This window comes from Oreochromis niloticus, linkage group LG4 (genome assembly GCF_001858045.2).
Source record: "Oreochromis niloticus isolate F11D_XX linkage group LG4, O_niloticus_UMD_NMBU, whole genome shotgun sequence".
NCBI lineage: Eukaryota > Metazoa > Chordata > Actinopteri > Cichliformes > Cichlidae > Oreochromis > Oreochromis niloticus.
This window is the reverse complement of record NC_031969.2, coordinates 27017145-27043528: the sequence shown is the minus strand read 5'-3', so window position 1 is coordinate 27043528 and position 26384 is coordinate 27017145. Positions and strand designations below refer to the sequence as shown.

Below are 26384 nucleotides of genomic sequence, written 5' to 3'. Positions count from 1 at the left end.
GCTTTATGTTTTATAATTACAGGATTATGAGTCAGCTGCCTGAAGATTTTCCTTAATGTAACACATTTCTTTATTACTATTCGAGTCCCAAGAGTTGTACTGAGATTTCTTTTATTTACTACAACACCATGTCTTTATCACATAGATAGAGATGTTCTGTGGAAGTTGTTAATTTGTTTCTTATGAGAATGCCACCCCTGGCCCAGTTCAGATCAACATAGGCTCTATCTGGCCCACAATGTAAAGTGAATTTGACATCCCTGGTGTAATGTAATAATAATGTGGACATTGTTAAAGATAAAAGGAAAATGTTTTGATGAAATAAACTGTGACAACATTTGTCAAAAAAAATAATTTGAATGGAATTTACCCACTCTGTAAATTGTAAAATAATTTTAAAAAATACTATTAAGCCTGTTAGCTTCCAAATTTTACATGAAAGTGAAGTTAAAATAAAGCTTAAAAAATTAATTATTTTATGAATCAGTCTTCTCTGGGAACCAGGGAAAAGTCTTACTCCTAAACTGTGTGTATATGTGTCTTGTGACTGTCTTTATGTCTCTCTTGTTGTCTGATTTTCTCAGTTGAATTCAGCTATGTCTCCTTGCCTTTCTGCTTTCACTGTCGTTGATTAACCCCATGTGTATAAATAGCCTTGCCCTGCTCCTTAGTCTTTGTCATAGTGTCTGTTTTTTCCCCTGCCTATTTTAAGAATCAGTCGAATCACTACTTTAAATTGGGTCTTTACCAAAGGTCTTAATTAACGGTGTGTTTTCAATTTAACCTCTTCTTGTGTCTGCACTTGGATCCTCTACCTGCAGTCCCTGACAGTCCATAACTGATTCAAGGATAAATTCTATAGAGAGCAGTGAATGTAGGGGGGGGTTTAAAAAACATGCAATTAAAAAGATCTAAAAGAATTCCCAAGCAAAAAATGTCAGAAGTAAGATTTAAGTAAGATTTAGGTTGGGATAAAAGAGAAAGGAAAAATTGTTTATTTCGATATCATACAGTTGCTCACTTTAAAACAACCACATCACATTGAGAAACAACAGAATGGAAAAAAGAAAAATAAAGACAGATTAAGCGCTCATACATGTCTTTCCATGATTGTTTCTTCTGACCTGGGATGAGGAGGGAGGTGGTTATAAAGAAGGAGGAAGGACATTATTGGCTGCAGAGCTCAGCACACAGAACCTGCTCATCCAGTCATCCCACAATTTAGGCAGGTCAGAGGTTGAAAAAGTCTCACAAAGTTTTATTTACAAACAGCAGCCTAGATGATAGAAACAGCAAGATTTATTCATCCTGTGGCACAACTAGAAATTTTATCATTAGATTTGCTTTGTCAGTTAAACAAAGTTTAATTCGATGCTGAAGGAAGTCTACCAAATGTCAGTCGCACAGTAGTCGTAGTGATTCGTTTGTGTATTTGGATATAGGTAGCAGAAGCAGGATAGTGCTAAGCAGTGCTCCCCATAAACTGGATTTTGGATTAGAAAAATATCTCTTTCAACAGACGATTAGGGAATGAGAAAAAGATGACATTACAAAAGTGTCAGCATACAAAAGGGAGATATCCTAGATTAGAAATGAAAATGTTTTTCAATTAATTTTTTTAAATTTCCCCAATAAGTTTCTGAAGAATCCCGTTCAAATGTGCCACAGAGGCAGCAAATGGGTGTTTTTGAAAAATTAGAGGTAGCTTTACAGATTGATTTTAAATTTAGGTTTATAAGAAAAAAACAAGGCTAAATGCAGAGTTCATATAATTTCAGATAAAGATTTTTGAGCTAAAAGAGACATACATTGATCTAAGCATGAACACCAAGCAAATTGTTTTAATGTAGACTCAGTGACAGCATGACTGTTTGGTAAATGCTGAGCATATAAAGCAAGAATAAAAGTAGATTTTTTTATATAGAAATGAAATAATTGATAATTTTAATTAAAGCTGATGACTTCTGTTGTTGTCAGTGACAAATAACATTGGCAACATCCGCCATTCAAGCTTCCAAGAGGCTAAAGTTATAATCAATAAGATGAAAGATTTGGCAACATACAGCTCAGATACAGCAAATTAAAAGGCTGTTGTTTAAAATGCAGAACATAAATCGCATCAAAACAGAATTTGAATAATGGATTTTAACTTTAAGTAGCCGCAGTAGCACTTTAACCTGTCATTTGTATTTTTTACCACAAGATGGCAGCACACACAAAGGACTAAACACTGAGGCTGCTGTAAATCAAAAAACAAACGATGTAGGCTGTGGTTTCAAAATAAAATGGAACACGTACCGCATACATTTAAAGACCTTCAAGTGTTTTTACAAAGGGTCATACAGGAGAGTTTGTTGTTGTTTTTTTAATCAAATGTACCCGAGAAAGATAATGTCGACTTTGTATTCCTTGTGGCCATTTTAGCCTTCTTTGAAGGTCTGGTCTTGCAGGGTGTTTGGTCACGCTGACCTTGGCCCTTCAACTGTCATTATAAACAAAAGGACACCAGGGCCAAAGTAGCATCTGTAGTCTGCTCTGTCAGTAGATCACTCCTCACCTGCTCATAAGGGCTGACTAATACAAAAACTCCCTCTTCGTCCTCGGTTTCAAAACCATGCTTTAGAGGTGAAGTACTACAAGAACCTTTTCTCACATGTTTAAGGTCACGAAAGAATCCATCGCTCAGTTTACTGACAGCTGTCATCTCATCTGTGTATTCAGACTACACACATTTAAAAAGACACACAACCCATTTCTTGATTTTTCTGAGTTCTTCAGATTTTAACCACCATGAGTCTCCCCACATCTTCCCTTCAAACGTTCTCCCCACGCTATCTTTCTCTCTCAGTTACTCCCACAACTGTTCTCCTCTGTCATGGCTTCAGTTTTGTCCCCCTTCATGTCTTCTTCCTCCTCATCTTCCTCCTGCGCTGGTTGTATCTGCTTGGCCGTCTCTCTCACGCTGGAAAACTTGTCTGACTGCTCAGTGGCAGCTGTCTCTTGGCGATCTGAGGAGGCAAAGACTGGTATCAAAAACAGCAGTAAAAAAAATCACAACTAACTTTGCTTATATCTAACTGTAGATATCGTTACCATACCATTGTGTCATAAATTTAATAAGAAATGGTAAATTAAATACCTGCTGGGCAGAAGGACACAAGTACTGACTCTAGAGCTAAAGCTTTTTAAGCAATTTCCTGCTTCAGGTATCTGAATCCCCATGACTTTTGCACTGTTTTGTGCTCTTGGTTAATTAATTTAGGAGTGAGAACATAAAAAAAAAGAAGCTTTATAGTTTCACTTTATTTCTTTATTCTTATTCTATGTCTTTCCTAAACTGCAAACTCACTTAGTATTTCAGAAACACTGAAAAAGAGATTGTGCTCATTCCTGAAAATGATGAACAGCTACCTGATGAAATAACTTGAGTTCCTTGGTTTGTCTTCTGTTTGTTATAGGATAGGCCGAGTCCGAACTGTGTCGCTTGACTGAAAGAACAGATGAACTGTCATCAAAAAGGCCCAATCAGTATATTTTAGCATCCTGTTTGGGTACTTTGTGTTTCAGCAGGCTTCCACAAAGGGATTTACCGAGAGAGTCTGTCATCTGGGCCGACAGAGCAATAATTCTGAATGAAATGCCACTGCTCTCGTGTGACTTTATGGGGATTATAAACCTATAATTTGGCATCATAAAACCAAACACACAGCGCACATAAATTTGATTATTATGCAAAATAAGAAAATGCACATATATAAAAAAGTTTAAATCAAAGAGATATGTAGATTTGTTTGTTTTTCTTTTGGCAGAGATTAAATTTTGCACAGATGCACATCCTGGCTGGCCTCTTGCACTGGAATAGGTGTTGGTGACACACCGAGACTTCCAATACATTTGGGTTTAAGAGATGGAGGGATAATGTAGCACAAGAGCTGTACCAGCTGCTCAGCACACAAGGGGCTTCCAGATGCTGAAAACCGCAAAGCAATTGTTCACTAAGAAGCACAAAAATGTAATCTTACTGTGGTTTGCTATTTTTCTTTTGTTTGTGCCTGATTTTTCTTTCAGTTATCTTAAACTGCATATAATAATCCCTCACTAGACACTTTGTTAGTTATACCTTGCTATTACACAGTTGGACCTGCTTTTACGTTCAGAATTGCGTTAACTGTTCATGGCATATATTCAACAAGGTGCTACAAACATTCCTCAAAGACTTTGATTCATATTGACATGAAAGCATTACACAGTTGGAAAACAGCTTAAGATAATTTAAGCTTTGTGATATGGTGTGTTATCCTGCTTGATGCAGTACAATGTGGTCATAATGGAAATGGTCAGCAACAATACTTAACTAGGCTGTGGTGTTTAAATGGGGCTTAGTTGGTACTAAGGGCCCCAAAGTGTGCTAAGAAAATCTCCTCCACATCATTACATCACCATCAACAATCTGAGGCCAGAGGTCAGATGGAGCCATACTTTCATGTTGTTTATGCCAAATTCTCAACCTCACCATCCATATGTTGCAGCAGAAATCAATAGAGAACGCAGTCTGGGCATTCTCCTCTAACCTCTGGCATCAACAAGGTATTTTCACAGAAAGAACTGTTGCTTGCTTATTTTTTCTTTTCCACACCATTCTCTGTAAACCCCACAGATGGCTGTGTGGAGAAAATCCCAGTAATTTCCTAAATACTCGGAGCAGCTTCACTCAGACCAACAACCATGTCACATTTAAAGTGACCTAAATAAACTTTGAACTTCAGCTGTTCATCTTGACCATGTCGACATGGCTAAATGTATTGGTTTGCTGCTATGTGATTGTCTGTCAACGAGTAATTAAACAGGTGTACCCTAAATCTGTGCTGAGATGATTTCCTTATATGGTCATCTAAATCTGTTTGTGGAAGGCTAGGTGAAGAAGTCAAGAAAGTGGACTTTTTTTACACCTTGGCTCATGTGATGACTCATGTGATCAATAAGGGATCAACAACCACCTCCAAAGGGGAGAACTCCTTTAGGGAGGGAAAAGCTACAATGGTGTCCTGTATGAGAACATTTCATCTTGAAATGTCAAATAACTGAAAAACATCATTAGGGAAAATGTACAGAAATGGGAATAACTTGGCTATTCATACAAACTAGAAGGAAAAATACACCTTTGGACTAGTTAAAAAGTGATATTTTGTGATGTTCAGTGTATAAGCTTCTCATAGGAGATTGTGATTTTAAATCTTAATGCGCAAACTTTTCCAGTTTTTCAAGATTTTGTAAGCACAATTTTTTCTCCAATCACTTTGAAATAATTACCAACTAGCTGCTAATTTAATTGGTAATATCAAAATGCAACCAATTGATTGTATAAAAAGAGTTCTACTGCATGACATTAAACCATTTATGCTTGGAAAAATCCCAATGACCCAACCAAACAAGACCCATAAAATTAACAGCTTTAAGTCCCTCAAAGTGTATTTTGGCTTTGAGAAACAAACATCAATGTCCTCGCTGTAACAGTGTTGTTACTGTGCTCCCTGACAGTTGAAAGAGAACCTCCCTCTCACCAGCAGCTTTGGTGGGAGCTGCATCCTCTCCCTCCTCTCCCTTCAAGTAGTCCTCATCCTCCTCCCCTTCACAAGGGTCTTCCAAGGGAGGGTAGACACCTAGTTTCTGCATATGCGCTTCAGCCATCTTCTGCACAGCTACACACAGGTAAACACACACAGGGACAGCCACACAGACACATGGACACAGACACAGGGATAGAGGGATATGTTGTTTTGGTTTTACCACACTTCAACTCTGTCAGTTTTTGTCAAGCCTCACGGGGGTTTTTGAATGCATGCCAGGCAGGCAGGAAGCCAGTTGTACACATGCACTGACAGACAGGCAGACAGGCAGGCAGGCAGCTACAAAACGGTATCCCGCACTGATTTTTACAGTAGAGCTTCCGCTGTTGTTTTCTAGCTCTCCTCTCACCCTGTTTTCCCATCTGTTTATTTGTACCCTTGTCTTTCCTCGACTGCCCACCCTCCCCAGCGCTATCTTTTGGCAATACTGCCTCATCCTCTCTCTCTCTCTGTTCCCTCTCTTTAGCGATATTATCTCAGCCACTCTCTCGCTTCCTCTAGGTCACCTTGGCTTCTCTCTCTCTATCATTTTTTCACACCCTCACTTACACAGTGCAGCAGCAGCACTCAGGCAGGTCACTTTTTAGCTTGAGATAGGTTATGCAACTAGAAATAATAGAGTTAGTTCTCTCTTTCACTCTGCGTCTGAGCTGATAAAGGGCAGATTTGAGATGCAGGACAAGGCTTCCTGGCTCATTATATCATCACTCGACATGTGGCAGCGCACACCCACAAATCCAAAGTAAATGAAACCCCACCGACAAACTTACCTTTCTTATTGACCACATGCAACAAAGACACAATAGAAAAATGCACGTCTGTGTTCATGTATGCATTTTAATCACGCCTATATGTGTGTGTTCGTGTGCGCCACAGCTGTATACACAACTGACTGTAATCCTGGATGATCCAGACTTTCCTAGACTCTCACTCAGTGTCTCACAGCTGTCACACTCTAATCTCTCTCTTTCTCCCTTTCTCTTTCGGTCACACACAGATATATGGACCCTGCTGCTGAGTGTAATATAAGGGCAGAAGCAAACAGAAACACAACTATGCATATCACACACGCGCATGCAGTGAAAAAAAAATAAAACTCCTTTATTGCATATCCACCCATCTGTCACATGCACCTTTATAAGGTATTAGAAAGCAAGTAAGAAATGCCTGCAGCGAAGCACGGTAAAACAAAGAAAGGATTTAAACACAAGGATGAATCACAACACACACAACCACCACCTGTAACACAAATGCTTGTACCAACCTTTGAGTGATGGCGGCTGATACACATTTGGATTAACTCGTTTTGGTTTGAGTACTCCATTCTCTCCTACAACCCACTGTGAAGAGAAAGAGCGAGCCACTAATCATGACATTCTCCGTCTGTCTGTCCTCAAAGCACTGGCACCTCGGAAGTTTCATTCACTATATGTATTTTATTACATTATTTGAAATTTCAATTAAAACACTTTCTTCCTCAATGAGATCTAAAGTCATAATATGCATGCAAAATATCTCCTACACGACTGATGCAATCTTTTTCTTAGTTCTTGTAGTAACCCTGGAGGTCTCTCCTTAGTTATTCAAGTTGTTTTGGGGGGATTTTGGCTTCCAAAGACGCTAGAAGCTGATTTGAAGTTTCTAGGTACACACTGGAGAGCAAAGACAAACTGTTCCTTTTCAATAGAAGTAACGTAACCATGAGGAAAATGGGGAAAAAGCATGCAAATTTAAAATTGCCTTGTTCCAAAACATTAAGAATATAAAGGATGGCATTTTCAAACAGCTATTCACACACTGCAGCTTTTGATGCAAACATTAACATCTCTAAACCCAAGGTGTCGTGTTTTGTCATGGTTGTGCCTCCTTATATTATCTTACATTGGCTAGGCATGCAGTATAATTGTTGGATGTCCAGTCTGCAACTCAGTAATGTCAGCACTACATGCTACTACATGCTGGCTTTCCCAAGGTCCCTTAACTCTTCGTGCCATGCTTAATCTTTAGGATCTTCACTAGAATTTGAAAAGTGTTATCATCAGGCCAGCTTACACTGAATTTCACTCAAGCTTTCAGCCTCATCTCACCAACATCAAGTAAACAAGATATTTTCTAACCTTGGGGCTCAAATAGTTTTAAGATTTCAAGGTGAGTTTGAACTGTGGCTAAACACAAACTCAACACACAGGATTCAATGTGGATTATTATGTTGTTAGACAGTGAAATAATGGCATGAAGTAAATTATATGTTGTAGGTAAAGTAGTTACGTGGTTAATAGGATTGAAATCTAATGGAGGAGGATGGATGAGAGCACAAAGACACTTATATAAAAAAGTGTTTTGTCTTCACCTTTACCTGATGGGTGGACTGATCATCCTCAGGAGACGACTGGTCGGCTACTCTGAACAGTGTGGCGGGTGTCGGCCTCCTGCGTCGGATCTGCGAACAAACAACACAAATGGCAGCCATAAATAAATGAATAACAAAACTGACGAACACTATATTATTAATAATGCTCAGCACAAAGCCATATCAATCACACGGATCCCTATATTGACAGTTTATGCTGGTGAAGGGCATGCTGGGCCCTCAAGGACTTCATTAGTCCTACCTCAGATTTATTTGACAGGTCAGCAGCCAACAGTGACTTTCAGTGTTCAGTACTGGTCACGTCAGAGCACACGCAACAGTCAGGTGCAATAGAAGAATCATTTAGAAACCTCAGATTGTAAAGACAGAGTAAACAAAGAGAATTCTGTGGTGTGAAACAGACGAAAATTATTCTTTTGACAAAGGGTTTATTTGAAATGAATGTTCTCCTCACATTTACGCAAACATGTTTTGCCACCCGTGTGCACCAAAAATGCAAATATTAAGTCTCCCAAACAGAGAGTCCATAGAAAAGGGATTAAATGAACCACTGCAATCAGCCCAGACACTCCCATCCACTCGCTCCTTTTCCATCCCAAATGACTGCTTCTTGGAGGCCTAATTCAGGTAGCTGACAGCCTAAAAGCAGAAAGGGGCCAGACAAAGTGCAGGTCTGAGCTACACCTCTACAGCACGAGCCGCTGTATACAGCAAACTCTCTGTTCCTGGGAATAAATGCACAGCTGTGCCTACAGCTCCACAGTATCATGGCCTGTCTGTGGAAATTCACTCATCAGAAGTGCTCATTGGGGCTCATTGACCCAATGCACAAAACACAGGGCCCTGCATGGATACAGAGACAAAAGTGCATTTAGCTGCATTTCATCAAAACACTAGTATTATAAATACTGCGAGTGTAGTAATGGAGGGTTTTTTCACTCGTTGGCAGTTACAGTTGTCAGTCAGTTAGTATATATGAAGCAAATATCTATGGACAATTTGATACTGAGCTCCTGGAATTCTGGTGCACATAATTGAATAACTTCTAAAACTATTTTTAAGAAGATTTAATCAGAAAAATAACCTATATTTGAATTTTTCTTGAAAGAAATCATTTATTTCCACCTAGACAGGCTTGCAGCAGAAAGGCTTGCTTATGCTGCAGCAGAGATTTAAAGTTTCTGTGCATGTTTTACTACGCCTTTTCAGCACGAAACTTGGCAATGACTGAAGTAAATTTACACTGAAGCTCACATTCACAGTCTCTGTTTCCTATGTTGGAACAGACTGTAAACTTTTAACAAGCAAACAGGAAGTGACTGTTTGATAATCAAAAGATAAGTTTGGGGTGGAGTATTACTTTTCAGAGTATTTTTCCCTTGCTAAGCAGAATGTGTGGGGCCTTTATAGAGAAAATGTATGTGCACAGCTCAGATCTTTGGCTCACATTTTCTACAAATCTACACAATACGAAAATGCATAAAATGATTTTTTTGGAAAAAATGTTAAAAATATATAAAACACATTTTAAAAAGGTAAAAGCAGTGGCATTAGTCAGGCAAATCAGGTGCTGAAAGGTGTCCTCTGTGGAGCAAGCCAACCTTGGCCATGACATGAACCTATGTGCTGCTGTTTACTATATCACATAACATTGCAGGAATATAGTTAAGTAGCCTGGCTCCATACGGAGAGTTGTGTTTGTGTTTGTTTCCCTTCTGTCGTGTGCGTCATCACAACGAGGCGCATGTTGCCAAAGCAGAGGCTTGCACGGCCCACGTGGTGGAAATCTGCCTCTGTCAAATTCGACGACATGGAGTAATCAAGCATGGATTTCACCCTTATTTATAACACCAGACACACATTTTAATCTCATCACGCAACTTCAGGCTTTCCTGCTTCCCCTGGATCTCTCACACTATCTGTCTTTCTCTCATTCTCCTCTCATTTCCTCCTTGCTCGATCCGTTGCTTCCTCTATCCTGTTTACTTCCATATCCATGCTATTTTTCATTCCTTGACAGTGACATTAACCTCATCCACTGTTCGCCTCTCCTTTTCAACACCACAGTGTGTCATAACCAAACTCATATTAGTGTGTTTTTGTTTGCTGGTTTGTCTGGCATTTCCTTTTTGTCATAGATGAGTAAGAGGAAAACATCCACAGAGCATCCTTTGACCCCACCTCTGCTTTCCCTGTGTCTCCCCTGGTTAGGTGTGGAGGCCTGGGGCTTCACGTTGATAAGAACCCTGCTGGCTCTGCCTGCATGACACCTGCTAACTGCCTTGCAGGGCAGCCTGAGGTGCTTCAGAGAGCCACAAGAGACAGAGAGCAAATACCAGATGTTGACATGACCAAGCCTGTGCCCGAGTCCTGGGGACGTAAGCAAGGACTGTATTCAAGTCCGGCAGATTATTGGTACGCTTGTGTATTTGTGTGATATATTTATTAGATTATACTGAGATTGGAGGGCCAGCAGGAAGGTATACGGATGGTTCTGCAAACAGATTCTTGGTTATTAACTGTAATTACTTGATTAGTCAATTAGCTGCCTGTTAATCGTTGACTGCCATATCAATCTTTATACAAAAATACCAAAAAAAAGGATTGGAAACTAGATCATTAGTAGTGGATATTTTCAGATTTTCTGTTTTTTTAGACATTTTTAAAGTAAGCCATTACAATATCTTGGGAGACTGTAATGGATGTTTCCACTACTTTGTCACATTTTGTTAGTTCCCACGCCTCTTTTTTGGTTTCTTTACTGTGATGTGAGCTTATTTTTATGAAAGAGAAAGGCCAAGCCAACGAGAAAGGCGTATTATATTATTATATTTTCTAAACTCCAGATCAGGCCCCCCAAAGTTTTAACCTCAATAATTAAACCCTATAAGAGGGAGCTGCTTCGAGAAAAGATTTGCTCAAATGGTGATTAGGGTAGGAATGATGACATAAACAGGATATGTCTTGATGCACACTCAATAAAATGACTGAATGGGATAACTTCATTGCTCTGTGACTTCACTGTGAAGCATAATACGATGATCTAGTTACCAGTAACTGTTCTCATGCTCAGCGTGCATGTGTTTGTGTGTTTGTGTAAATGGTTGTTATCCAAGGGCCATCTTGTCATCTAAACACTCAGCATGGTGGTCTCATGAAATGTCACGACACAACAGACCTCCTATAGCATGAGGCACAGTTTGCAATGCATGTAATGAATAAAATCACGGTGTTTATAAACATAAATGTATTTGTCACATTTACGTACACAAAGTGATGCCGGCAGTGGTGGCGGTGGTGACCTGCTGTTGTTTTGTGATGCCGGCGATGCATAAACATACATATTGACTCTAGTAATTTTCCAACCTTAAAACCCACTCCACTCTGAGTTACATAATATCGTATGTGACTTCCTCATTTACGGCAACACTAGGGCAAAGCATGTGAGATTACTCCAGCGCTTTATCCCTCTATCCCCTCCCTTCACTGCTTTTCTAAACCCCCTGCCCCCAATCTCCCAAACACTCCACCACTGGCAGCAATTGTTTTTGTACCAAGATCAGTCAAGCTGCAGTGGACTTTCACTGAGGGACTCTAAGCAGGCGTCTGCAGTGGCATTTCAGCAGCTCCACAGGTGTATGCCTGCAGGCTTCCCCAAGAGCCAGCAGCACCCCACTAGGTTTCACAAAGAGCTATTGTCTCAATAAAAACACTGGCTCATAGATCATAACGTATAAAGGTGTTTCAGTTAATCTGAAACTGAATTTGATTAATGTCCTGCGTATGCATTGTGTGAGAGATACAAACAGAAGGCTAAACTTAATTACTTGTACCGGTGTTTCTATAAGCTGTTTTCACATATGAACTCAGGATAATGTCAAGAGAATGAAGTCAGAATATCACCCAGTAGTTACCCTTTCTCATATGTGGCACACAGCCATGTTGTCATAATTTAAATTATTTTATTTGGTTTATGCAAACCTGAATAGACTGTGCGTGAGTTAGCACACAGTGTAACCACTTCCTCTTTGAAGTCACCATTTTAAAAAAAGCACTTTTCTCACATAGTATTAAGGAGATATGAGGTTAAGGCTACAGCTGTGCTCTTACATGAAGTGTACCTATGCAACAGATTTGTTTTCCATGTGTAAATAAATAACCTTCCCAAGTTTAACTGGGGACAAAGCGCTTCAGTACCCAGGTGTAACGCCAATATAGTACCGAGTCACTGGTAAGTGTTGACTTTGCATGTTTTTGAATGAGTTCAAGTGTGTGTGTGTTAGCTCAGCACTCTCTTCCATCGCAGTCTGGATGCAGATGGGCTGATATGGGTCTGCTCCCCAAAGACCATCCTCTAAGCTGGTGCTCTTGTGGCTGGGTCTATAAAAAGCAGTTTCAGTAGGACAGCATAAACTAGATCACAGGAGTCCCTGTGGGATGAGACCGAAAGGTTCTAAAACTCTGCACCAGTGCTAATAGTCGGGTATCCCGAGAGGAGTCTGCTGTGCAGATCTGGCCCCAACACGAAGACAGCACAGAAAGAAACACACCTCAGATCTCCTTCAGTTTTAGCTAACATCCCTTGTGATCTGTAGCACTTTCCATTGGGTCATCCTATCAAGCAGCGTGTGGCTTTGTGATAGAGATGGCAGCATGACGCAGAATCTCATACTCTCTGATGGCACAACTGTAAAATCAGTACCACGTGGACGGCTATCGATTTGTACAACGTTTATTTGCAGTTATGACATCTGCCTACATTCAGGCCATGGGTGTGCAATACATCAGCTGAAAGATACTCTTTTCAACATTTAGCTAGAAACTATATGAATTTCATATCAGTCAGAAAAAAGACTTATTTCCATCTCTAAAAGAAAGCACTTTAAGCTGCTCCCTTATTTTCTGTGGGGTTGCCACAGGGGACAGATCTTGCACTGATGGCCTTTCTGATAAAACACTAATGTCTCCATTGTTGGGACCAGTGTTTGTAGTGCACTAGCTTGTGACCTGTAGATCAAACTTTAGTAAGTAAAGCCATTGGTTATTTTTACTTTTATTTCAACCTGCAATTTTTCATATTTGGTGGTTGGGCTCTCTTCTAAGATAAGATAAGATAAGATAAGATAAGATGGCCTTTATTAGTCCCACAGGTGGGAAATTTGTTTTGTTACAGCAAAAGTGCAAAGTTATGTAGCAGAAATTAGAAAACACTGGAATGCAATAAAATACAATAAAATAAAATAAAATACTATATACAATAGAATAAAATAGAATAGAATAATATATACAATAGAATAAAATAGAAATACAAATACTATATACAACTGAGTAGGAAAATACAAAAACACAACTTCGTCAGAAGAAGAATTGCACGTATAGCAGTCTTATTGCACATGTGTGGGTTTGTGTGTTTGATCAGCTGCAAAAGTCTTTATTGTAGAGTCTGACAGCAGTGGGGAGGAAAGACCTGCGAAATCTCTCCGTCCCACACCGTGGGTGCCGCAGTCTCCCACTGAAGGAGCTGCTCAGTGCCTTCACAGTCTCATGCATGGGGTGGGAGATGTTGTCCAACAGGGATGACAGCTTAGCCACCATTCTCCTGTCACTCACCACCTCCACTGGGTCCAGAGGGCATCCTAGAACAGAGCTGGCCCTTCGGATCAGCTACACTAGGACCGCTACACTCCTCCATGTACATGCAGGGAATATCATTTGTGTTTTTGGTCAAAGGGTTTTGGTCAGGGAGCTTGGTCCACTACAGTGAAAATATGTAACTTTAATATTGGTTGTCATGTGATACCTTATTTCTTTGTGATTCTTTAACTGATTAAAATGTATTTTGTTTCACTCGACTCATCTTTTTTATGTCCTTTTATTTGTATCAAGTCTTTAGCAGGTTTTTACACACCCCCATCATACAACCTTAAATGTATCTGCTAAATATTAGCTTCCCTTTCTCTTGGTCATATTTGATGTTCAGCTGAATAAGAAGTATGAAGGGCAACTAATTTAAACAAAGCCATGATGTTGCCCTTTTCTCTCAGTCATGCCCCTGGAGATAGCCTCTTAAAAACAAATGGAAGAACCCCATGTGGTGCTCTAAGTGCAATCTGGCAATACAGTAAGGTGAAAAATGATCCCTTTTATGTGTTTGTGTGTGTGCGTGTGTGGGTGGGTATGTGTGCATGTGTTTTTTTTTTTGTTTTTTTGACTGTTTTATCATTTCTGCTATAAAGATTTAATCTATAATGTGTGATTTTTTTTTTATCTGTCTTATTCTTTATGCAAGAACTGCGCATAACGTTTTGTCTGTGAGGATATTTACACTGGATTTCTTTCTTTCTGTCTTTTTTCTTTAATGCTTATTTATTAAGATTTACTATTTAAAATTACTAGCAGATAATGCTGGCGGGCTTTAAAAAGGTTGCACTGAGAAACACCCGCTTGTTGAGTTTCCAGCTGTTTCAAGGGGGGTCAAGGACAAGGCTACACAAATTTCAACCCCAGCTGCAGCTCTGTCAGATCGGTGAATTCCCATAAGTCAGAGAGGCTGCTGCATATTGCTTCTCAGCATTCACACAACACTTCTGCAGTGACCTTTGGCCCCACCACTGGCTAACTGAATAAACAGATGGGCAGCAGATAGCATCTGGAGGGGTTCTCCAATGACCCCCAAATAGAAAATGTAATTACCCTGCACCCACTGGCAGAATTACATCATACTCAGACAACTATCCACCTCGCCCCACTCTTTCTTCTCTCTCTCACAGTGCCCCCCAGCATTTATGTAATTAGCTGCTGATAACTGCTGGCCTGTTGTTCCAGAGACTGCTGGTTTACCATCACAGCACAAATACTGCGCCACTGGCTGATGAGTGTCAGGAAGCCCCCTGCCAGGCCACAACCCTCAACTGGGAAGGTGCCAATCAAAGCTTTCATAGAGAAAGTAGCATGGCCAACAGCCTGCAATCACTGAAAAATTCCGCTTTTGTTCATGCACTCATATTCAGATGTGTCATAGTATGTAGCTGACAAAGAGCAGTTGCAGAGGTCCATAGGCTGGCACAAATGGAGGGCAGAGCAGCTATAGTTACTCATCTGCAACGTCACGTGTAACCACCCGTGATAAATGACATAGAAGTTACTGAAAAGGTTACCAACAATCCTATTTTATTATTCCTATTCCTACTATAATCTCAGTAAAAATGATATTACTGTGAAATATAACAGCATTTCCTTACCCATGTGCCCCTATTTATTTTAATTTTTCTTTTTGCCTTTATTGAACTATGACAGCTTGACAACTACAACCAGGTAGCATCTGGAGGAGCTCTACAGTGCTTCTGAAATACTTTTCAAATAATTTTCGATAATCTATGTTTCTCAAAGAAAATATATTGTATTATACCACAAAAATGTGCAGAAGCTTGCTCTAAGTATTTACTCCCTTAAAGTAACCCATTTACCGGAATTGAACTATATCTACATAGAACAGCATGTTACAAAAGAGACATTACAAAATTTTAGTTTCCATTTCCAGCAGACTATCTACTGTCATCTTTCTGCATATCCTTTCTTTTAGCTTTAGGGGTTTCCTTCTAAATGCACTGAAGATAACTGAGAGCTTGAACATGTACAAAGCTTATTAGGTTCCAGGCAGATAAACGCTGGAAAAAAATGTCTCAGTTACTGCCCTGAAAATCGGAGATTACAACTCATAGAGCAGCAATAACAAAATGCTATGTCTTCTCTGTGTTGATGAAACAGGGATTGGGACCAATCCTATTTGTTTTGATTCATGCTTCAGTGCTCCCCTCAATATGTTTATATCAGTGTGACTGTCCTGGGACTCCAGCTACAAAGCAACTGACCCTGAAAGCAAAATCAGGAGGGGTGGAAAGCCTGCTAAAAGGTGCAGTGCAGGGTTCAGATCCTGACAACCCCTGATCATCCCACAGATCCTGTCTATCTCTTATCCCCCACCCTTGATTTCTGTCCCTGCTGCTGCCCGACTGTTGCCCTTCTAATCCTATCCCTCAATTTTCATCACAAATGTGGCCACTGTTTTGCTGTACTGGGCAGGGTTAAAAGACATCCTTGCACAGTGCATTGTGATTTCTCTGCTACAGCTAGACAAGAATTTGGATATGTGTTTTGAAATGCATGAATGCAGATTAGGGGAATGCACTAGTCGGTATCTTTTCACTCCCTGGCCACAGCCCGACACTGTTTGATTAAAGATGATCCCTGAAGCGATAAATTAGTGACTGGATTGGAACATGGCACTGGCAGACAGTGGGGGATTTATCGACCAAAATGTTGAAAGTCTAAGGGAGTGTGCTGCAATACTACAAGCCTGCAACTTCCATTATGAGTTTTACATGCATGAGCTCCCGAGGGCATTATGGCATATTTTGAACTCGCTGTGTACAGTGTAATCAGGTGGCAAATCGCTCTACCCATAGTCAATATTTACACTTTTTAAGTGTTTGCACATTACACAGGTCTGCAGCACAGGAGCCAAGAGGAGGTGATAAATTGTTTGGGTTATATCATCATTAAGAGAGCATGATTTTCAGAATACCTCACTAATGGCTTTCTTACACAGAAGCTGTACTGTTTTGTTTTTTTATGGTGTTGTTTTGGGTGGAAAAAAGCAGAAAAAGCATAAATAATTAAATAAAAGTTTGGACAAAACTGCAAAAACAGATAGAGGCCATGAATAATATGTTGGTCTCCAGAGTCATTAACTACTCAAAATGCCCCAACTGTCAAAAACAGGGAGGAACAAACACATACGTAACCCCCAGTAGACAGAAGCCCATTGATTGTGTCCACACTGCAATTATAATGTGTGGTTTCAGCAAAGCAATTCATCTTTCTTTTTTCTTTTCAAAATAATGTCTTTCCCAATTAGTTTTTTGCCACCACAAATATCATTAAATTGCTTTGGGCAGGCAGCCTGGAGAGGAACCAGCCTGCGTCACTGGGAAGAGTGAGTAAGACCAACACAGTGGCATTCCTGGCTGTCCATACGCAGGGAAAGATCACTGCACCCTCTTGTCCAGTCCCAGCATGCTTTGTGGCATCCAGCAAGATGTTCTTTCTGGGAGCGCATGTTGACAGTCCCCCAGACAGCTAATGTTTACACACAAACACTCGCTGCATCAAAGGTCGCTGTTTGATGTTTAACCCAGAGAGTGGACTGGGAAGAATGAGGGGAGGACTGGAGGCCCGATAGGTGTTGGCTTTGCTACGGAGGATGAGATATAGCATGAAGAGCGTCATCAGGGAACTGTGAGTGAAAATCATACCCTCAATAATACCATTGAGGTTTAATATAGATTAATATGGACTGGCTTACTGTTAGAAGCCTTCGGCCAAATGCCCTTTCCAGGCCTTTGTTATTCCCTTTGATGTTATGCATTTTCTGTCACTTCAACTGGTCAGCATGAGCTAACAGGACCAGGCTGAGTGAAGAAAGAGGAGAGCACAGAGATATGTATCTGCTTGATGAGGCCGTGGAGAGGCAGACTTGAAGGGAATCAGGGATGCTGTGCCATGACCTTAATCTCTGTCCATTATGCACATTACCTTACATCATTTACAAAGCACGGAGGATTGGTGCCTTTGTGGAGTGGCATTAGTGATGGTAAACACAGCCATGTGCTCTCTCTGTTATGTTTCAGAGTCAATCTTGACCGCTTAATGTGAAGAATATTCTAAAGTAATGACTTTTAAAAGTTGTGTATTTTTAGAGCATATAAAGGAGATCGTGCCTGTTTTCCGATGTGGTGCTGGTACGTAATCTAGAACAGATCCAGTTCCGTTGATTAACATTAAAAAACAGACTGGCCCCAAAAGCTGGTACCAGCACAACACCACAAAGCTGCTGGGGCTAAAGTGAGGAGCTACTATGAGAAATTAAGTAATCATTTGCAGAAGCAGCCTGCAGATGTATTTAGATTGAAATGTGGGAGGAAGGCGGAGTACCTAGAGATAACACACACAAGAGGAGAACTTGCAAACACTACACAGTCTAGATTCAAACCTAAGACTGTGCTCATGCTGTGAGGTTCTTATATCCTGAATACACAAATACATTTTTATGGTATTCAATCACATAAAAATCCAACACATGTAGATTCAAAGATTCTGCCCCCCAGGATTTTGTTCCCAACTTCTGCATTACATAATGTTTGATTCTCGAATCAGTCCAACAGTAAAATGGACTGGCTCTTCTATAGCACTCTTTCTCACCCTTTCACACACACGTATTAATAAAAGCACCTTTTCCTATGCTTAAAAGGTTTTATCCTAGCATTCCCACAGTCACACTCCAATGGATGCAATAGGGTAGTTCCCAAAAGATACCAAAGCAGAACTGGTTCCACGGTAGCACCAGCACTGGATATCAATGTCAGGAGGTTAAAGATGGAAGGGATGGAATTAGAAAGTCTGGATGACACATGGAATTGACTTAATTTATCTGAGTGATCTGAAGAATACGGGTTGACATGTTTACATCAGTAAAATAATTCTTCAATGCTGTGCCACAAACAAAATTTCATGAACCTTCAACATACTGAAGAAGAAACAAGTAATTAGTGTCTGAAAATGAGACAAAATAAAACCAAGACAATCTGCATGCAAACAGGGGCATAAAGGGAGGTTTTATTTTAGTGTTATTTGACTTCTATTTATAATGGCTCTTGCAGATGTAAAAGGATTCCTCTGGAGTAAACAAGCAGGTGAGAAATGTTTAAAAAAAATCATCTTACACCTTTAAAGCATTTCCAGAACCTGCTATTTTCTCCCAAAATGTGCAACATTTCCATTCGTGGGAGGCTTGGAAACGTCATGAAAGAGCATTCACACATATACCTCCAAAAAATGAAATACTACCTATGTAAACAACCTATCAGATACACAGAACTATCCATTAAAGTTGACCTTTTAGATGCCAACTGTGGGGGTGCTTTCAATGACATAGTTGGACAGCTTGTCACCATAGTAACAAGGCAGTTCAGTCAATAGTGGTTTTGGGGTTTAAATGCCATTGCAACGAACAGTAAGATGTTACCGGTTGTGTAACAAGTTCCAAAGAATAGTATTGCAACTCATTAGCAAAGTCGGACTAGTGGGCGACAGTAATTGTTATGGGAGGGGAAGGGAATTAAACGAGTGTCGTTAACTGTTACCCCTGCCCACCCACATGTCCCTGGAGAATCCCATCCACCACTGGTAGATGCTATCTGCTTTTAAACAGACATAAACACGCATTCTCTCCTGAATGCCCTCTCTGTTTCCCATACTCCCTACCAGCTCATTTGCTTCCTTGTTCTAACTATCAGCATCCATCCATTTGCATGCACAGTAAATAAAACCACCGACCCCAGGCTTTCTAATTCTATGCTTCTGAAACGGTTGTATAGGGAAAGCCATTTGAGAATTTATCCCACATCACACAACACTTTCCACCCACTAGTCCGGTCCTTGGCCTTGCCAGAACTGGTTCAAGATTTCATTGTAATAATTTGTCATTTAGAAAAATGTACAAGTCAGCTAGCAGCACTTCTATCCAACTAGTTTGAAACAGAATCCATATTAGTGGCACTAAAGCATCAAAAACGTGTTATGTTGTCGATGCACAAATGGTGTAATGCTGAAAACCTTGGTATTTAAGTAGTTCTAGTTAACTAGGACTTTTTAAGTTTTCAATTTAGTAAGAGTAAAAAAATAGTTAGATTAACATGTTAGAAAATTTGCAGATCACTAGTTAACTATTAGTTAGTTTGAGAGTTACAAATTCAGCCCTCCTGGGCATCACTAGTAACAGATGGACTCTTGGAGCTAACGTAGGCTGTTTATAAAAGAAGGACATAACCACTAAGGCATTGCTCATTGGTTTTTGAGGTCCTGTTTTGAAACCTCAAACTGAGTATTTAGAAAACTTTCCTCTTAGCTTTTGAATAACAGCTTTGTTGAGTGAACAGTATACTTGACTGAGAAACTGAGGACACTGCAGGCTCTAATGGTAGCAACCTTTTCATGGAGTAGCCATGACATAAAACATATGCTGTTTACTATCTATTTATCCCCAAATACAGCCATAATTTACAAAATGAACATCATGTTGTATTAAATAAGACTTCAGGCTAGAGATTTAGACAATAAACTTTAAGCCACTTATCTACTGGCTTGTCATACCCAGAAGCTACGTCCATCCTCTATATACAGCCTGTGCTTGCTGAAAAGGTAATTAAAGAGTTTTTGTTTAACTAGTAAAGCAAAATCCTGAACTAGTGAGACCAAATCTCCAACTAGTGCAGACAAAGACCAAATTAGAAGGGGGAAAAAAATTAGAAGCCTGACATGGAAGCTTGACTGAAAAGATGTGGTAGTATTAATATGACATAGAAATTTCAACCCACATACCCTATTTGAAGGTGAAGCCCAGAGTCTGACTGGGGGAATAAAGCCAGCAAATAATCCTAAAAATACGTGATTGCACTTTGAACATTGAGCAATAAAATAAGGATTTTTTTTTAAAATGAGGGCGTAGCCCACATATGCCAGATTGGTATCCTGTGGTTTCTTGGAAGAGGTGATAAGGATCATAGCATGGTGGCAGGGCATAAGGGAGAAAGAGAATTAGAGGGGAAGGAGGACAGCACGTGTTAATATTTATTTTTAAGTAAAAGTCTTATGAAGTGCTGTGAAAATTTTCCATTTTAAAAATGTATCCTGTAGCACAGAAGAACACGAGATAAGACAAAAAACATGGAGGAAATTCAGCACAATCTCAAAATAAACTCATGAAAGTTAAGTGCAATCAGCCAGGGTAATGACAAAGTGTGATCAGAGATCACTGTTCTTCATTAAAAGCCTCTATTTTGCAAGCAGTGAAACAGGGGCAGTCACTAAGGGAGCTGACCCCAGACAGGTAAAGATCAGGCTTTGTATCTTTGTCTCTTTCCCTTCCTTCATATAGAACATCTCACACTTGCCCTCCCAACCCTTCTCTCATCAAGCCCTCGTGAGAAATGAGTCGCTGTCCTCGATCATTGTGAGATACTAAACAGTTTCTACTTTGGCCCACTTATTCAGATCTAAAATAAGAGCCACCGACATTAGTGCCAAAAGGAGAGATCTGAGTTGTCCCATGAAAAATGAGCATAAAACCTTCCACAGAAAAATGCAGGCATTGCTGAGTCGGTCATAAGATAGTGCTGTGGCAAAAGAGGACTAAAGGATTTTACTAGCAAAAGCTTATCTCAAAGGTCAGAGAAGGTGCCAAACAGCCAAGGACTAAAATATGTTTGTTAAAAACAAAATGTCACAGAAGGAGCAGGCTGGCGTGAAACAGAAGATAATGACTTTTGTGTCAATGTCAGAGTTTTAAACAGGTCAGGATGACATGAGGCAGCAACAAGGCACTAATCTCAAGAGGAAACCAAAACGAAGAGAGGGAAATGTCATCAAAATTTCTCAACAGTGTCTAACAGAGCAATCAAATTTAGCTTTCTATTGGAAAGCTGTTAAAAGTGACACAAAGCAGAGAGAAAACTTGCAGAGAGAAGATGCTCTGAAGAGAGAAATTTGGCCATTACATGTACAGAATCTAACAAACAATGTGGCCTCTGTATTTGTATGAGTGAGTGGTATTTGGATGGGAAAATACCAAAGAGAAATTCATCTGTTAAACTCCAATAGTGAATATTCAGAAACACAAAGAGAACTTGTCCTTATGGGTTTATACAGTAACCTAACCAGCGCCTGCTCACCATCTCCACTTGCCGTGGATCCAGGTTGGTGGGTGCATTGGCTGGCACAGCAAACTGGATCTTCTTCCTCTCCTTGGGCTCCCCCTCGGCCTCGGGTGACACAGAGGGCTCCATGACTCTGGATCCTGGGGGTCTGACTCCCAGCAGAGAGGAGAGGAATCGGCTGGAAATCTCTATAACCTCCCAGATGAACCTCCCACTGCTGGGTAGTCCCAGTCCTGAAGACTTTTCTTCTTTCTCCTGCTTCACTCTTTCACACTCTCTCTGTTTCTAGCTCTCTTAGAAAAAGTGAAAAGACTTTTTCACCTCTTGTCCTCTTTTGCTCTCCAGCAGCTGCTACAATTCCCCTACACCTCTCTGGGTTTCACTCTTTCCCTGTTTGCAGTCCCTTTAAACCTGTGCAGCAGGAGTGAATGAGGCATGTCCTTAGATCTGGCTGTGAGGGAGCGAGGTGGGTGGATAGAGGGTGGAGGGGAGGGGCCAGTGACCAAAAGAAGGTGGAGATATTCAGGGAGAGGGAGGAGTCACAGTAAATGGGGAGGAGGGAAAACAAGACGTGACAAGGGGTGGAGGGGGGGCAACGCTTTTTTCTACCTATTTAAGCTGAAGTTGATTTGTAATCAGAAAAAAATAGTAATCTCATCACATCAGCTGAGCCTCTTTTGGCCTCTATATGTGAGAGATTTATGATGGGAGAGGAGGGAGTGCAAGGAGAGATAAACAAGAGGAGAGTGATGCGTGCCGTATGCAGGAGGAATGTACAGAGGGATCCTGCTGCTAAGCCGCTGCCACCGACATTACTGGATTTACAGGCGGTGTTGTACGTGATGCTATGACCATATGACTGATAGCAGTCAGGGAAAGTACCATGATTGTCAGAGAGAAATGCTCAGGATGTCCTTCTGTCAAAAGCTTGATTGGATCTCAGTGTAAAAAAAAAACAAGTAAATGTATGCCAAATAAGATAAAAGTTATCACAACCTCAGCTTGTATGATTTAGAGTGAATGGGACATAGTGATCTTTAGATGACAAACATGGAGAAGATGCAAGCGAGAACAAGAGAGGGGGAAGACATTGTGGTGACATACAGGGAAAAGAGGACAGTTTCAGTGTTATTTTCAGGGCCTTGCTGTTATTTCACTCACATGGCAGAGGGATTTGGACAGTGGAGAGGAGTGGATTTGGCCTCAGGACAGAGTTGGGCTTTGGCACAGGCTGGAATGAAGGAGTCTGCTATAGTGTTGGTCATAGTGGAGGAGGAATAGGAAGTGCACAAGGGGCTGGAGGGCCTTTGTGGCCATAACAAAGAAGGTCAAGGTATATATGGCACTTGGGGACTGCATCTACAGAGTCTGAAAAGAAAAGAGTCAACATAGTGTTTATCCTGCCGGTAAGAACAAAATGAACTTGCCAGAATGAATATTGCATTTTCAAGGGTTTGCCTGAGTGTTTGACCCTGCTACAAAGCCACTTCTGTTCAAAGCAAAGCACCACCTCCACATGCCTGCAAGATGCAACTCATTAGTGCATTATTATCTTCATCTACTACATGAATCCCCAAAAGGTGGTGATTTGAAATTTATGATACAGATTGTCTGAGATGTTGCTGAGTGCTTCTAAAGAAATTTCAGTAATGCACTGCTATTTGATTTTGTTCCAGAGTGGTTGCATAATTTTTAGTGTGTTCAGGGGGGATTGCACAATTTTTTTTTTCTTTTTTATAAAAACTGTGTAAAATGCACTGTGTAAAAGTCTAGTTTACTACAAGGTACAGATTCCAACTTTTAATGAATCCAGAGATTGAGTAATTCCAATCGATGATGACGCAATGATCAAACAGAGATTTTCCTTTATACTTAAAAGATAGCCCCATGGCAGAATGACATGAAGCATACTTTATGAATCAGGGAGGTTTAATAGAGCTTGAAAGGCACATTTGACCAAATGTAATAAATACAGGTGCACTTCAGTGCCTTTGTTCTCATCATAGCAAATAAGACACAGATTTGGGACTCAACTTGGTCTCTGTACAAATATGAAGGAATGCTTTGCAGGCATTCCTCAGAACTATAATATTGCCATTATGGGAAAGCTCTAATTAGCCTCTGTCAGATCAGTACCATTAGTAACAGCAAGACAAAGAGGCCTCTCTTTTGTTTGTGCATTGCCTGAAAACCTACAAGTGAAGTCGTTTCAAATGTTTTGTTTCACTTCATTTACATCCTCATATTTTTCATGCTACACTGCTAAAAAGAGTTAAAAGATAGGTAAAAGAGGCAAAACTTTTAAAGAAGCCCAGTGACTGTAACTGAGTACCAAATGTCTGTCAACGAGGGGGCATGAGATAGCACAAGCCCCTCTTGAAATATGTCCCCCTCCTTCTAGTGTAAGAGTCCTGATAATCTTTCAATGCTCACTTGCACTGGACGACAGCATGGATATGACCAATGGTGCATCTTACTTAAAACAAATATCCATGTAATTTACTGAACTCAGGTTTTAATTTGCAGCTTAATCCATTTCTCCACTAAAAACTCTTCACCATTACCTAAGTAGGATTATGACTTTTACTTCAATAATCCAAAGAGTCGTGAGCCTGTGTTGTAAGCTACACTTGAGGCTGATGATCACGTTCAGTGGTTTGTTTGTTTGTTTTCTGTTGTTTTGTAATACTAATTTCCCTGTCTGTTTATAGTTCTGAGCAATGTTGCCCAATTTAAAAAGAAAGGGGAACTGCCCCTGCTGCGTACAGCTAAAAATACCATCAAGCTAAAGCTAGTAAAGAAAGAAAAAAAGAAAAGGAAAAACATCACACCTGCTTTTCACACTATTCCTTTGGGACACCATATGTAGGGATTTGTTTCCAACTTTGTTTCCTCAAACTAGAAGCAGCTTATAGTCAAACTATAAGCTTCCTCTAAGCATAATGAAGTGGTACCGGTACCTAAACCTAACACTGTAATTTAACGCCTTATTTATAATTTGAACCTAATCAAACAGAGACAGAAAATACAAGTGACAAGTTTAAGTTCATTCTCCTTTTTTGCTTATACTACAAACATATCAAAGTATCAAAATATGGAGTTCATGCATCACTCAATAAACCACTCATTTCCCTCTTCTCGTACTGATGGTGCATTTGGGATCTGGACTAAACTAAATATATTCCTTAGGTATTTGAATATAAATACGTATCAGTGGAGACCATTTTGTGGCCTATTTTAAATCATACTGAAACTCTGTAACAGGTTTCTTTGCAGGGTTATGTTGGGAGGCAGGTTTGAGAGAGGAAACTAAATCAGTGCTGTAATCAAATGCAAATTCCAGCATGGTGCCCACTTCACAGGAGTTAAATCTGCCAAGCTGACTCGGAATAAGGATCTGTTTATCATGAGCGTCGACAAGTGCAAACAGGACTTCGCTCATCTTTTCGTCAAAATTTCTTTTAACCCATTTTAAGATAAGTGACAAACCCAGAAAGAACTTAAAGCTCTGCTAGCACTAGTAGCTGAAGAGACCCGCTTGATAGTGAAGCTGGCTAAGATGGAAATCTGCAACTGCGCTATGTCATAGTCAGTAGATAAAGCTGAGAAATGCACCATAAAGCACCAAAGCTGATATGTATGTTTGTCTTCAACATCGTTTTCATCTAAGATCCAGAAAAAATGTTTTGATATTTAGATTTTTTAAAAATAATTTTAGCATTGTGGTCGTTAGAAACATGTCACAGGAATTTGTTTGGGCCTTTTTTTCAAAATTCTTTATTTTTTATTTTTTGTTCCTAGTAGTGGACACCGGGTCTTGTTTGATCACAGAATGGCGTGATGGAATGACATTTCTTCCATTTTTGTGTGGAAAAAAAATGTCTGATGAACATTAAACTCCATTCTGTGCACCCAATACTCACCTAAACTGGGGTTCTTAGGCCACATCCCTCATGGCAATAACAGTGATTGCAGATGGTATGAGAGACAGGTGAGTGAGGCAGATAGGATTTTACTTAGACCTGTGGAAGATGAGTCATACTTATTGCTGTCAGGATACGAGCTGCAGGAAGGCCAGACATTAGAGCAGGAAGATGAAAGCCCACAAGAGGACATTCTTGCTTTTGAGAAGCCCAAGGGGGTCAAAAAGATGACATATAAAATCCATTATGGAGAAGAAGTTGTGGAATTTGGTTTCTCAGCTCCTATACAGGACACCGACTTATGAAGGTAGTCATCTTACCATGGTCTCAGCAGATTCAGGCAGCCTTGATGCATTCTGTTTAAGAGAGGTCTCATCTTGCAGAGAACTTTATTCTTTCCCCCTCATCAGAGATTTCAAGATAATCTATGACTTTGATGCACTGCCTATTACTGAACAATCTGTATAAACTCAGTCGTGGAGACAGATTTGCTATAACTGAGTCATGCATGAACACAGATGTGCTGAACAATGTTTTCAGTGTTTTAAGTTTTAATGCTACCTTTAGAGATGAGCACCATTCTCTGGTTTGTGCACTCTGACCTATTTTTTTCTAAAACCTGGTTACCTATTTTCTTTTTGATGTAATCAGAGGACCACCTGTTTTGGTGGTTGGAGGCTGCGGTATCCTG

At 40.1% G+C, this 26384-nt stretch overlaps 1 protein-coding gene across 5 annotated transcripts in view; it reads right to left on the bottom strand.

Annotated features, from left to right (window-relative positions):
- Positions 1-972: 972 nt before the first annotated feature.
- Positions 973-26384, bottom strand: part of ppp1r1b (protein phosphatase 1, regulatory (inhibitor) subunit 1B) — a 31094-nt gene continuing 5682 nt past the window's right edge. For 2 of the 5 annotated variants that reach the window (XM_013269636.3, XM_019357710.2), the window contains 4 exons: positions 7978-8067; positions 6892-6967; positions 5562-5699; positions 973-3008 (listed from right to left, as the gene is read on the bottom strand). In XM_013269636.3, coding sequence (XP_013125090.2) covers positions 2845-3008; positions 5562-5699; positions 6892-6967; positions 7978-8067 — 468 coding nt within the window. In that variant the 3' untranslated portion in view covers positions 973-2844. Of the gene's footprint in view, positions 3009-5561; positions 5700-6891; positions 6968-7977; positions 8068-21785; positions 22238-26384 lie in introns of those variants that run through there. The other 3 variants (XM_019357708.2, XM_019357709.2, XM_025906394.1) reach the window with 3 other exon arrangements.